The 14,170-nt window shown below is 38.1% G+C and overlaps 1 protein-coding gene across 3 annotated transcripts in view; it reads left to right on the plus strand.

Moving 5' to 3' along the window:
- Nucleotides 1–14,170, plus strand: part of LRCH1 (leucine rich repeats and calponin homology domain containing 1) — a 215,563-nt gene that overhangs the window by 107,199 nt on the left and 94,194 nt on the right. For all 3 annotated transcript variants that reach the window (XM_025000033.2, XM_025000035.2, XM_025000032.2), the window contains exon 2: nucleotides 679–823. In XM_025000033.2, the coding sequence (XP_024855801.1) occupies nucleotides 679–823 (145 nt within the window). The remainder of the gene's footprint in view (nucleotides 1–678; nucleotides 824–14,170) is intronic.

Genomic DNA, 14,170 nt, shown 5'->3' on the forward strand with positions numbered 1-14,170 from the left:
GGGGTGGAACCTGGGCCCCCTGCATGGGGAGCACAGAGTCTTAGCTAGTGGGCCACCAGAGAAGTCCCCACTGGTACTGTCTTTGGTACACTTGGCCAAGGGAGCCAGTTTTACCGCAGATCATGCAGCAGACACGGTATCCATCCTTAACAGACAACAGAGTTGTCTAGTACATTGTAGGTACTTAGTAATTCTGGTGAATGAAATACTTGTTTAGTATCTACTGTGTGTTTGGAAAAGGTATAAAAGACATGTTCAGAGACAATATGTTATGAATGCAAAATTGAATTAAATAGTTTAAATATTAAGGCAAATGTGTATTCAGATATATTAAAGGATTCGATTTACATACTCATCTGGGGGAGAAACCATTTTCAGATGGAGAAAAAAGTAAATATTGATTCAGTTACCCTGTACCTGGCCTGAATTTACAAACTGATATAGAGAGCTAAAACTGTTTCAGTAGTATTTTTGTTCTTCTATATGAATTGGGCTATAATGCTAGGAAATGGGAATCACAACTCTGTAGTAAGAGTGGTACAAAAAATAATGTTGATCTAAATTTAGATTATAATATTTATTTTAAACTTTGTTAAAGAAAAGGTATTGATAGTTGATAAGATTGTATTGGATTATGTTGACGATATATTGACAAAATATTCTTTCCTTTTCTCTTAGATTTATCTAAAAACAGACTGGTTGAAGTTCCAATGGAGTTGTGCCATTTTGTATCACTGGAAATTCTTAATCTGTATCATAATTGTATCAGAGTCATTCCGGAGGCCATCATTAATCTACAGATGCTGACTTACTTAAATTTAAGGTAGGTTTAAAAAAGAAAAAAGATCACTTGCATTTCTGTCAGTTTTTTTCTCTCTGATCTTTTCTGATCACGCTTTGAAATAAATCACATGAAGATTATTGAAGAAATATCTTTTATAATACATTTATAGTGCCATTATTATTGTTTTTGGTGCTCGACTTCTCAATGTCAATAGGGCAAGATGTTTGGCTTCTTAAGATAATTGATACAGCATCATTTATACTTTTTGTTTGATACTTGGAAGGTTGTTGGTCTGTTTTCTTCGGATATTGATGTAGATTTTGGAGGAGGAAGGCTGAAGGAAGTGAGAAAGGATTGATGGTTGAGGCAGATTAGGACCTTCCTGGTTTTGGAGATTATTGGAAACATTGGATTTGCTACCCACAGTTGACTGAACCTGTTCACCTTAGGTCACTAGAGAAAGCTGAGGAGGAACACTGAGCCACTCTAGCAAGATAGGACTTTGCTGTCTTTAGCCCATTAAATTAGGTCAGTGTTTGCTGAGTTTGGGTCAGTGGTCTGTACTGACTCTCTGATTAACCACAACACAGTGTAGCCCTGAAGTTAAGAAAACTAAGAGTTTTAAGGCCTAGCTTTTAGACTTTCGCTGCTGTGACTGTCAGCTTTTCTGGCCTGATTTTGACTCCTTGATACTTAAATCCTGGCTCACATCTGGGATATCAGGCAAGAGGGGGAGCTGTTCTATCAAGTCTGTCTCTACTATTAAAACAAAGTTGCAGAGTTCAAGCCTGAGCAGCCATCACTCTTGTCAGTTGCATTATCTTACTCTGCAAAGGATAGCGCCTGACTAGCAGGGTTTGTGCTGTGAAACAAATATGCAGCCTTCAAAGTGCAAGATTCCCAGTAAACCAGGTATAGTATTAATTTATGATAGAGAATAATGTCATTTATATTTTAGGGTTTTTATTTGTTTGGTTTGGTTTACCACTGATGGTTAGAAATCTTCTGCAGCTTTCTTTGTTGTCAAAAATGGGCTTCCTTTGCATTTCATTAGGACTGTATATCTTTTCCCTTGGGAGTGAAAAATAAATCCTAGCCATGTTTTTAAGTGGCCTTTATTTCATTTTTGGTAAATAAAATGTAAACTATTATTATTATTACTACTAGAAGCTCAACAGAGCCAACTTTCATTTTTTCCAGGTTTCTAGTTCATTTGAGTTTTCTTGTGTAAGAACCATTCATACCATTTCTGCTGCAGCAGAGTATTAATTACCTGGAATTGCCTGATGGAGCCAGCATAGTGATGTCTATAGACATGGCTTATTATCTCCCTAAAACATCTGTCTTCTAGTCCCAGCCCACATAGGGGAAATAACCCAAGAGCATATGTCGTTGGTCTGTTTATTTTACTGACCTACTCCTGATACTTTCACCTCCAGCAGCCTGCTTTCAACAATTAAATAGATTTAACTTTGCATTGTTGTACAGTATTAAATATATATATATATATACACACTGAGAAACCTTGGGGTAACAGATGACGTATTTCTTCTGGCATGATATAAACTATAAAATTCTACAAATACTAGGGAATCTAATCTCAGCATTTATATTTTGCTTTAAAAGCAGTAATAAAATTGTTTTTGATAGGATGATTTTTATGTTGAGGCTAGTTGAAGGTAGAATAATGTTACTGTTCTCAGATGGTAGAAAGACTGTATGGAATATGAATCTCAGGAGTCTTTCAATTAAGAACAGAGAGAATTTATTGGAACTGTTAATGGTTGAAGTTGTGTTTGGCATATTGTAAACAAAGTTTTGTGACGTATTTCTAGGTAAAAGAAAGAAAAGAAATAAAGGGGTCATTAAGCACCCAACTTTTTAAACTTCGTTTTCTTCTGATAATGGTTTCATTTCTCACTGGATTTAATTTCTCTATTTTTGGTCCCATTTATATGGTGGTGGTTTAGTCACTAAGTCGTGTCCAACTCTTACAACCCCATAGACTGTAGCCCACAAGGCTCCTCTGTCCATGGGATTCTCCAGGCAAGAATACTGGAGTGGGTTGCCATTTCCTTCTCCAGGGTATCTTTCCAACCCAGGAATCATTTATATAGGTCATTTTTATTTTGTTTTGGTTTTCTTTGCTCACATTTCCTACTTTAATATTACCATCTTTTAGGACATTTTCTCTAGTGTTGAATCATAGCTCTTCAAAGGAATTGATAAATAAATGGATGAAAGTAAGAAAAAATATATCTCTTACTTTTCAGAGATACTCTTAATATGTCAAGGTATATGAAAAATGTATGTGTCTCATCTAAAATGGTGCTATATGTACATATGTGATTATCTTTGGTGACTTCTATCACATTTACTTTAAGAATGTCACCTAAAATAGCAACACAGGGCAATTTTTAAAGTGAGCAGGAGATGGTCATCTTTTCTATTCATTTATAAGGCCTCTAACTCCTGTTTGATTATTAGATTTTTGAAATGAAAATTCTAGGAATAAGACCTTTGTACTGAGTTTTTCTTTGTGGGAGAGATTTGAGGTAGAATGTTAAATTTGCCTAAATGGTTTATTTGTAGCTTCTGAAATGGTGGGTGACTGTCACATCTGTTTATCTATAAATGTGTAATACAATAATATATAGAAGATGCCAGTGGCATCTAGTTAAATTGTAAGTCTTCTAAGAGATGTTGAGTAATGACATCCCATGATAATAGTGTTGTTTGTGTGAGTTCTCCCTGTCTTCAGGCTACCATCTCCACTCCCAGCCACCACCACTCCGACTCTGAAGGCAGCTGGTAACCAGAAGGAATGTAGAATGTTGTGTTTGTCTGTGATCATGACAGATGTCCCCTTCACAACAACCAGGGTTGGGCACTGTGGCCTTTTCGTGTCTTTCTCATGAAAACTTAAGTCAACAAAATAAAATGAATGGGTGTGGTGAAGAGGCATGGTAGGATTCTATTGACTCCTGGCCTTCAGAGAGAAGCTGCCAATCCACATATTAGGAAAAGAGGCAAGATGCTCAGGATGCTGCACAAAGTACTGCTTTGTAGGACAGCTGCTGATCCCCTTTCAGTCCAGGCTTTTGTGTGTGTGTGTGTGATAGTTACAAATTGAATATTATGCCAACGAGAAAAGCTCTTTTTTTAATAGGCCATCTATCTAATTGATTATTTTTTAGTTGAAGTATAGTTGATGTACAGTATTAGATGTTACAAGTATACAACATAGTCACAATTTTTAAATGTTACGTTCCATTTATAGTTATTATAAAATATTGGCTATATTCCCTGTGTGGTAAAATATATCCTCATGGCTTTTTTATTTTCTAAACCTTGTTTATTTGGCTGTGCTGGGTCTTGGTTGTAACATACGGGATCTTTGTTGCCATGTGCGGGTTCTTAGGCACGTGAGGTATAGTTCCCTGACTAGGGATTGAACCCAGGCCCCCTGCATTGGGAGCTTGGAGTCTCAACCTCTGGACCACTGAGAAAGTCATGCTTATTTATTTTATACATAATATTGGGTTGGCCAAGAAGTTTGTTTGGGTTTTCCTGCAAGATGGTACAGAAGAACCTGAACGGACTTTTTGGCCAACCCAATAGTTGGTAGCTCTCAATCTCCCAGTCCCGTAATGCCCCTCCCCATGCCCTCTTCCACTGGCAACCACTAGTTTGTTTTCCGTATCTGTGAATTGGTTTCTTTTTCATTATGTTCCCTAGTTTTAGATTCCACATACAAGTGGTATCATACAGCATCTGAAAAGATATATTCTAGATAGAAGCATTTAATCAAATTAAGCATTTAATCTAAACTGTAGCTAATTTAGATGTGTTGGGGAAGTCAGTATACATTTCAGAAAATTAAGAAAATCCTGTAAATTACTTTTGAGTGCACACTGTAGACTGGGTCAGATGTAGGACGGTCTGAAATAGCTTTAACGGATAGGCAAGTTCAGCTGACTATATCAATAAATACCCCAAATACTTTCTTTTCCATAGTACACTTAGGACTAGAAAGAAAGTGCTGCTCAAAAAAACAGCACAGAGAAGCTGCTTTTCAGATTCCACAGATTTCATGTTGCTGTGCATAACATTAGACATGGTCTCACTGTATTTTTAATTGTTTTCTTTTTTAAAATAAATCACGTGGAGAAATTGCTGATTTTTGTGTGTTCTAAAACAAGAGACGTGTCCTGTGAAGCCACTTTGAATGTATGGGAACCATTCAAAATTGATGACGCCCTCTGGGATGCATTGCATATTCCAGCCGAGTGAACAGTCATAAATATTTGATGGTGTTGTGATGATGACAATAGAGGTGATGATGGTGGTGTGTCACTGCATCTGCAGCTTCTTGGCTGGTAGGATCTCTCAGCGACATTATCTTTAAATGTCAAATGGCTGTTTGGTGCCAGCAACCCAATCCCATCTTAGACTAGCGATGGGTTTAATTAGTACATGGAAAGAAAACCTTTACTGTAAAACACAGTTAAAAACACTTCAGCGTTTCCTATTTTTTGATCTCGCCGTAGAAATGTCCTGTTTGTGGAAAACATTACTTTATTGCTGTTTATGTAGTGTCCTTTGAAGAAACTGGGCTTGTAATCTTTTCTTCTTGGTGTTTACAACAGAAGGTTATGTTGATTTAATGTACGTGCCACTGTGTCTTCTCCTGTTAGAAAGCGTCTTAATCCAAGAAATGTGGCCAAGAACAATACCAGTGATTAAACAAGACTTGTTCCTATATCGGAACAAACACTTTGAACCTGGTACACGGGAAGACCTCACAAAGTGTAAGACCTATTTTAAGCAGTTGGAGAGGTTGTTGTTGATGAGACTCATGAAGAAAATGTACCTTAGAAAGTTTTTAGAAGAACACAGAGCAGAAAAGCTTTTGGCAAGTGTCTGGGTGTTGTGAATGAAACTAAGAATAGGGAGCTTAGCTTCAACGTTTCATCTCAGAGATTTGGGGGAGCAGAAGCTGCCCCCAAAAGGCACATTCTTCACAGCATTTGATCATAGCGTTTCCAGAACTCTTGGTTAGTGGTTTTACTGTTCTGGGGTGAAACGTGCAGAGCCAGGAGCTGGTTTATTCATTAGAAGCCCCTTTCTCTGCCAGCATCTTAGGTATTGCCTGTAAAGAAGGGGGGCCGTCTCTTGAGCAGAATGTTATCACGCCATACAAGGAATCTTTATTGGCTGCTTTTTCTGAAGCCTGGCATCCTTTTTGGCTGCTTAACAATGTGCAGAAAGAGCCAACTTCCTGATGGCTGTATATAACCTGTATCCCCACATTCCTTTGGGGGCTCATTTGGAGAATAATCTTTAATCCTCAGACTGTAGCTCTCTATTTGAAGGACTTGGGGGAAGCATCCTGCATCCTAGGTTTGCCTTAGAAAGCATAGATTTTATAATTTTTGTTATGAACAAAAACTAATTTCATTGTTTCTCAGAATCTTAATTTTATCCCTGAGAAACACAGCTTCTCCTTGCATTGACCTTCCTGAAGAATCTCTCAATTATAGGATAGTATTTTTGTCTTTCTAGAAACAGAGAAAATGGGTGATGTCTTCTTAAACTGGAAAAAGGAGAGGAGTTTTGCTCATTCAAGCTTGTATCACTCTTTCTTTTATGAAGATCATAGGAGTTTTTCCTCATTCAGACTTGTATTGCTCTTTTACGAAAATCACATCTGGTTCAAAGGGGAAAGGAGAATATTTAGGTATGTGTATATATATATATATATACACATATATATACATACATACATACGTATACACACACACATATATATGTGTATACACACACACACACACACACACACACACATATGTGTGTGTATATATATATATATTTCAGAGAAGGCAATGGTACCCTACTCCAGTACTCTTGTTTGGAAAATCCCATGGATGGAGGAGCCTGTTAGGCTGCAATCCATGGGGTCGATAAGAGTCGGACACGACTGAGCGACTTCACTTTCACTTTTCACTGTCATGCATTGGAGAAGGAAATGGCAGCCCACTCCAGTGTTCTTGCCTGGAGAATCCCAGGGACGGGGGAGCCTGGTGGGCTGCCGTCTGTGGGGTCGCACAGAGTCAGAAACGACTGAAGTGACTTAGCATAGCATATGTATATATTTGGAACTTGCCTTTGGTAACTAGGTTGTGCTTTGTGAAATGACTGATCATCAGGAAGACACCAAAATACAATAAACCGTGTTGGAATTTGGAAGTATCATCTTAAAATTTGAAACTATTTTCCACAGACTGCTGGAGTAGAAAGTGGTCATCAGAGTTACCCATCGCAGGAGCAGCAGCTTGGGGTTGAAGCCTTGCCTTTTCTAATGCGCTTACTGGGCATTTGTCTTTAAGGTGGAACCTTTAGGCAACAGCCCTTAAAAATTTTAGTTCATATTTATAAATTATTGTGCCGGGAAAGTTATTAGCATTGGTAGGTGAAGGGCTTTATTAAGTGTGAATATGTTCATAATAGGTGTTTCTTATCAGACTCCATTCCTGTTAGTATAGCCTAAGCTTGGCAAGACTTCCATAAGGGATTTTTCCATTCTACGTATCGCCTGATCACAGACGTGGTTTTAGATCAGTGTTTGTATGGAAAAAAAAACCAGAGGAACACAAAAGGGGCATTATGGCTTATGACAGCTAGACTGCTGTCAGAATTTGTTGGGTTTGTTTTCAGTTCTGCTTCTGATCTTAATAAAACCTCTAAGATCTTTGTGCTGCAGATTTGCTTTCTGAAAATAGGATGAACACTCTCTCCCAATGTACTGTATAAATTTTCCTGTTTATGTTCATTCTCAACGTTTTTCCTGCAAGCCCCAAATGAACACGCTGCAAATTACATTTCTATTTCTCATTGGATGGACCAAAGCTCTTTGAAACATTGCCATTTCATCAACAACAAGCTTATAGTTCCTCCAAGAATGTTACAGTTTTCCAAGTCTTAAAACAAGTGTCGTAGATGAAGAGAGGAAAAGGAAGAAAAACAGAACGTAAACATGTGAAAGGAGGTGTGGAAGTCTGGAAAAACTTTCGCCATTGTCATCATCACCTCTACCTCATCAATTCTTAATAGCTAAATATGAGCTGTTACACTGTCATATTTGAGCCCTTCAATAGCTCTTTACTTGAGATGGGAAATAGGAAAGTGATGCATCCCTAAAACACATTATTTCGTAAATAAGAATCGTGGGAATTAGGGAAGCTTATTTCTGTGGCCTTTACTATTTGCTCAGCACTTTCCCCATTGCCATCTTGTTTGATACTGTGCTCTGCTGCAGTCCATGCCCTTTGGACCATTTCAGAATCGTAAACATAGTTTATGAATTAAAACATAGAGAATTTTCCAGTAGGCCAACCTAAATATTTAAATAAGGGAATTAAAAATATTCATGCTACTATATCCATGCTTTAAAGTTTTTTAATGCCTATAAATTTGTGCCTTTCTTTTTCCCTTTATTTATTATTTTCAGAAGTTTGTTTTTTGTGTATGTTTTAAAATTTCAATGACCAACTCTTTTGATATTTTCTTTTCCATGAATTTCTGATACTGTCATATTTCCTTTGGTCTACTTTCTAATAGCTTTAGTCTTTTAATTTATGGAGTTTCCAGTTATTGTTCTTTTCTTATAGGAGCATTTAAGGCCATGGGTTTCTCTGTTTTTAATGTTTTAGCACTAAAGTTTTGGTGATTCCCAGAAGTTTTGATATATAGTATTTAAAAAAATCACTCCTAAATCATTTCTGATTTCCCGTGTTTCATTTTTGACCCATGAGTTTTCTATAGAGCAGATTTTAATAGTTGGCTTTTAAAATTGATTTTTAATTGCATTACATTTGGAGGATGTTTTGTTTGACATTGTTTCTTTAGGTTGGTTGGTATTTGCTCTATAGCCCACGCATAGTTAATTTTGTAAATATTCCACATGAACTTGGAAGGAATGTATGCTAAGTGCTATGGACTGGATTCTAGTAAACCCACTAAGTGTAACTTCCTGTTGCTTTTGCATCTCACTTATTTAGGGGTTTCCTCTTATAACGTGCATTCTTCAGTAGTGCATTCACTGAGAGGATATAAGTGCAGTCTTCTTCTGAAATGGCTTTCTTTACTCATTTTTAAGATTCAACTATTTGTACAAAATTTTCATTTGTACTAATATAAAGTTTTAAGTTGATAGCTGTTTTCTATTGTGTTTCAAAGATATTAGATTTTCTGGCCTCTGTTTTACTATGTTTTAAGTTTGTAGAAAATCTTCTATATTTTTTCCTTTGATTTCTTCTCATATCTTTGTCTTTGGTGTTTCTGCACTTTATGCTATGATATGCACAGAGATATTATTTTGATTTATCTGACTGTACACTTAATTTTGCTTCCTAAGTCTAAAGATTCATGTCTTTCATCAATTCTAAAAACAAAAAATAGTTATTACCTTTTTAAATACTGCACCTTCCTCTATTTCTCTGTTACTTCTATTTTTTTAGTGTACTCCCTGTTGGTTATATGTTAGACCTCTCATTCTCTCACATTTTTAGTCTCTTTGTTAGTTCTCATTTCTTTATCTTTGGATAATATTTTTTAAGCATGAATATGCCTTTAACATATCAAGAGTGAAAGTGCAGTAATACTGTGAAAGCAGGAAAAATGGTAGCACCATGAGGTTCCGTAATGGAAAAGAGTCTTAGTGATTGAGATGCATGGCATAAGAACTGTGCATTTTGACTCATTAGTGAAACCTGATGCACTCTCTTCTGCTTCCAGTGGTGTACTTTGTTGGTTGCCTAAAAACAAATCGATACAGTAAGCTCCCTAAGTGCAAAACTTCAAGTTACAAACTTTCAAGCGTATGAACTTGTGTTCGCATGTTCAGTCACGTAAATCGGTTGTGTGTCTGGGGTACATTGTCACGTGTGTGCATCCTCTACAGATGGTTGCAATTTTGTGTACTGTTCAGTATTGTATAGAGTACGGTAGTAGCATCTCCCGCCTCCTCCCCTCCTCAAGTTTGTAGCTCCTCCTTCCTGCTTACTCGATGCCAGCCCCCGTATGCCAGCTGTTGTACTGTACTCCTTTATTTTCAAGGTACTGTACTGTAAGATTAAAAATGTTTTCTTTTTTGTGTTTGTTTTTTATGTATTATTTATGTGAAAGGTACTGCAAGCCTATTACAATGCAGTACCATATAGCCAATTGTGTTAGCTGGGTACCCAGGCTAACTTTATTGGTCTTAGGAACAAATTAGACTCAGGAATGCACTTTTGGAACAAAACTCATTCATTTGTGGAGGACTCTATGGTACTGAATTTCTTTGAGGTTTTTTTTTTTTTTTAATTATAAAACTTGATGAGAACTAGTCTTGTTCCTTTTGGCTTTATATTGAAGTTTGTGACAATTTGACTTCCTAATCTTCAATCTTGTCTTTGTTGAACTCTGTCCCCCCCCCCCCCTTTTTTTTAATCTTTTCGGCATCCTCCATACTTTCTTCCCTGAAATTAGGGCTTTAAGGAAGTAGGTTTTGACTGCAGTTTGGAGGTCTAGTGGCCAACCCAGGGTTTCACTTTGGTTCTCTTTGCGTTCTTACTTGCTTGCAGTAACAATTACAGTAACTGGATAAATAAAATTTTTGTTAAGAGTTGTTTTTGAGAAAAAGAGACACAGTATTGGTTTCCTCAGCTTCCCAATCCAGGTCTAAATGCATCACTTTGTGTTCAAAAGTAATAAAATGTATGCTATAGTGGCTAAAACATTGCAGAATATGGTGTTAAAAATATTATCCTATTTCTGAACAGAATGCTTGTGCTGTGAGAACTTAGGAAGGAGAAATGTTGATAAAATAATGTAGCCAAGAGTTTCAGCGTATGTAATAGTCTCAAATGACATTTTTTTCAGGGATGAGAAATAAAGTCAAGAATAAATATGTATTCTGTAGTTCTTTATCTACAAAGAGTTGAGGGATTGGGTGCTTAGGGTTCAGGAGGACTCATTATGAAGAGGGCAGTTTATTCTGTAAGGCTTTGTATTTCGTCCTCTGTCATTTCTTGGAATACGTTTATACTCTCTGGAACAGATGGACTGTCAGAACAGATGCCATGAGATGATCCCTCTGAATTCAGTTCAGTTGCTCAGTCGTGTCCGACTCTTTGCTAGCCCATGAATCGTAGCATTCCAGGCCTCCCTGTCCATCACCAACTCCTGGAGTTCACCCAAACTCTTGTGCATCGAGTCAGTGATGCCATCCAGTCATCTCATCCTCTGTCGTCCCCTTCTTCTCCTGCCCCCAATCCCTCCCAGCATCAGAGTCTTTTCCAATGAGTCAACTCTTCCCATGAGGTGGCCAAAGTACTGGAGTTTCAGCCTCAGCATCAGTCCTTCCAATGAGCACCCAGTACTGGTCTCCTTTAGGATGGACTGGTTGGATCTCCTTGCAGTCCAAGGGACTCTCAAGAGTCTTCTCCAACACCACAGTTCAAAAGCATCAATTCTTTGGCGCTCAGCCTTCTTCACAGTCCAACTCTCACATCCATACATGACCACAGGAAAAACCATAGCCTTGACTAGATGAACCTTTGTTGGCAAAGTAATGTCTCTGCTTTTGAATATGCTATCTAGGTTGGTCATAACTTTCCTTCCAAGGAGTAAGCGTCTTTTCATTTCATGGCTGCAGTCACCATCTGCAGTGATTTTGGAGCTCAAAAAAGAAAGTCTGACACTGTTTCCACTGTTTCCCCATCTATTTCCCATGAAGTGATGGGACCAGATGCCATCATCTTCGTTTTCTGAATGTTGAGCTTTAAGCCAACTTTTTCACTCTCCTCTTTCACTTTCATCAAGAGGCTTTTTAGTTCCTCTTCACTTTCTGCCATAAGGGTGGTGTCATCTGCCTATCTGAGGTTATTGATATTTCTCCCGGCAATCTTGATTCCAGCTTGTGCTTCTTCCAGCCCAGCGTTTCTCATGATGTACTCTGCATATAAGTTCAATAAGCAGGGTGACAATATACAGCCTTGACATACTCCTTTTCCTATTTGGAACCAGTCTGTTGTTCCATGTCCAGTTCTAACTGTTGCTTCCTGACATGCATATAGGTTTCTCAAGAGGCAGGTCAGGTGGTCTGGTATTCCCATCTCTTTCAGAATTTTCCACAGTTTATTGTGATCCACACAGTCAAAGGCTTTGGCCTAGTCAATAAAGCAGAAATAAATGTTTTTCTGGAACTCCCTTGCTTTTTTTCTTATGCTTATTCTCTGAATGGTGAGATCCAAATAGCTAGAAGCTTTGGGTCATTTTGAGAGTTGGATTGTGTGGAACTGTGTTATCTTTTAATCTCAGTTTATCTACCTTATCCTCCTGGAATCAGGCAGTGTTTTTCTGAAACTCCATTTGGCAACTGGCAAACCTTCGCAGAAAGGGATGGGAAAATGATATAAGAAAATTGATCCATTCTACTGAGTGAGTAGTCCTTCTGTTCATAAAAAGAGAATAAGAGAACCAGAGAAAATCTGCTTGCCAAATTCCCTAGGAGAAAAGAAGTTACTTAGTTCCAACCACAGTGAATGCCATTAGCTCCATCAGGGTGTAAGTAGAAGATTGTTATTTAGTCGCTGAGTTGTGTCAGACTCATTGCAACCCCATGGACTGTAGTTGGCCACTGTCTTCTGTCCTTGGGAGTTTCTAGGCAAGAAAACTGGAATGGGCTGCAACTTCCTACTCCAGGAGATCTTTCAGACCCAGGGATCGAATCCACGTCTCTTGCATTGACAGGTGGATTCTTTACCACTCAGCCACCAGCATTTCCTAAAGATACATTCTATGGAAAATCTTCTGTTGGATGGTAATAGGTACGCCTACTTAAGAAAAGTCCATGTATTGTACTATCAGAACTCTTCTCCTTTCTCTGGTGAAGATGAGTGTTAGTCACTCAGTTGTGCCCGATTCTTTGCAACCCCATGGACTGCAGCCCACCAGGCTCCTCTGTCCATGGGATTTCCCAGGTAAGAAGACTGAAGTAGTTTGCCATTTCCTTCTTCAAGGGATCTTCCCGACAGAGATCGAGCCCAGGTCTCCTGCACTGAGCTGTAGGGAAGCCCCCTTCTTTGGTGAGGTCTGTGTATGAGCATCTCCTAGAAAGTGCTGTTCAGAACATCTGTTTCTAAACACTGATTTGGCAGAATGCTGTATCACCTAGAGAACCCTTTAGGAACTGACCTCATGCCTCAAAGAGAATGAGGTTAAAAAGCATATGCCTTAATGATGTCTTGTTCAGAGGCCAAAGAATCTGTATGGACTGGATATGTTGAAAGATAAGATGAAATGTGAGTGGAGAAGAGAAAGGCCCTGGGAAACACTATAGCATACAGTGTGTTCACAGAGCTGCCACCCAGGCTGATTTATTCTTTATTTAGCACATTTTAAATATGTATGTATTTATTATTAATGATTAATTAAAATAGGCAATTCATTTTGAGAAACAAACAAGTACTGAAAAGTGCAAAGAGTGAAAAGTGCATCACTCACTAGTAGTCAGGTTTAAGCTTGTTTCCTTCTCCTGAGCTCCTTAGTAAGACTGAACTTTCTCTGGAGTGGGGTGGGGGGATATTTTCAGTTTCTGAGAGCTCTGTATTACATAATGAGGAAAAGAATCACCTTGACCAAAAGTCTGTAGCAGCTGTGTCTTTAAATTGAATTGTCTGTACTGAGATTTTATTGGTGAAACACCACCAGACTTCTTCTCGTTAACACTAATCACCTGTTAAAGATAATTCTTTAAAAAAAAGATAAAATCATAACTCTCATACAAATGTAAAATGTACATCTGTGAAAGATTCTATTTAAGCCAGTAATTGATGGAGAACTGATTGAACGTTATATTTTGTGTAAAGGAAAATTCAGTGTGTGCACACACACATACATACAAACTCTAGTGGACTTGATGACATGAATTGCCAACTAGTTCCAAAGCTGGGCAGTATCCGGAGGGCAGAAGTCAGTTGCAGTTCCTCTGCACTCATCATGATTCGTCTATATTTCTATGAGCAGATGATTTGCACTATGATCATTTCTGCAAACAGAGTTCTAAAATAACTTGAAGTCAGTGAAAGACAGAGGTCATCTGGAAGGATGTGCTAGACAAGACCCCCCACGTAGTTTATATCTGTATCAAAATTACTTACAGTTTTTTCTGATACGCCAAGTAATTTATATTGCCATGTGCAAGAACTGTGTCACTCTGTGAACTATTTGAACAGGACTGTAGGTAGAAGAGGGGCTTTCCTGGTGGCTCAGCAGTAAACAATCTGCCTGCCATGCAGGAGACACAGGAGATGCAGGTTCAATCCCTGGATTGGGAAGATC

This window comes from Bos taurus, chromosome 12 (assembly GCF_002263795.3).
Source record: "Bos taurus isolate L1 Dominette 01449 registration number 42190680 breed Hereford chromosome 12, ARS-UCD2.0, whole genome shotgun sequence".
Classification (NCBI taxonomy): Eukaryota; Metazoa; Chordata; class Mammalia; order Artiodactyla; family Bovidae; genus Bos; species Bos taurus.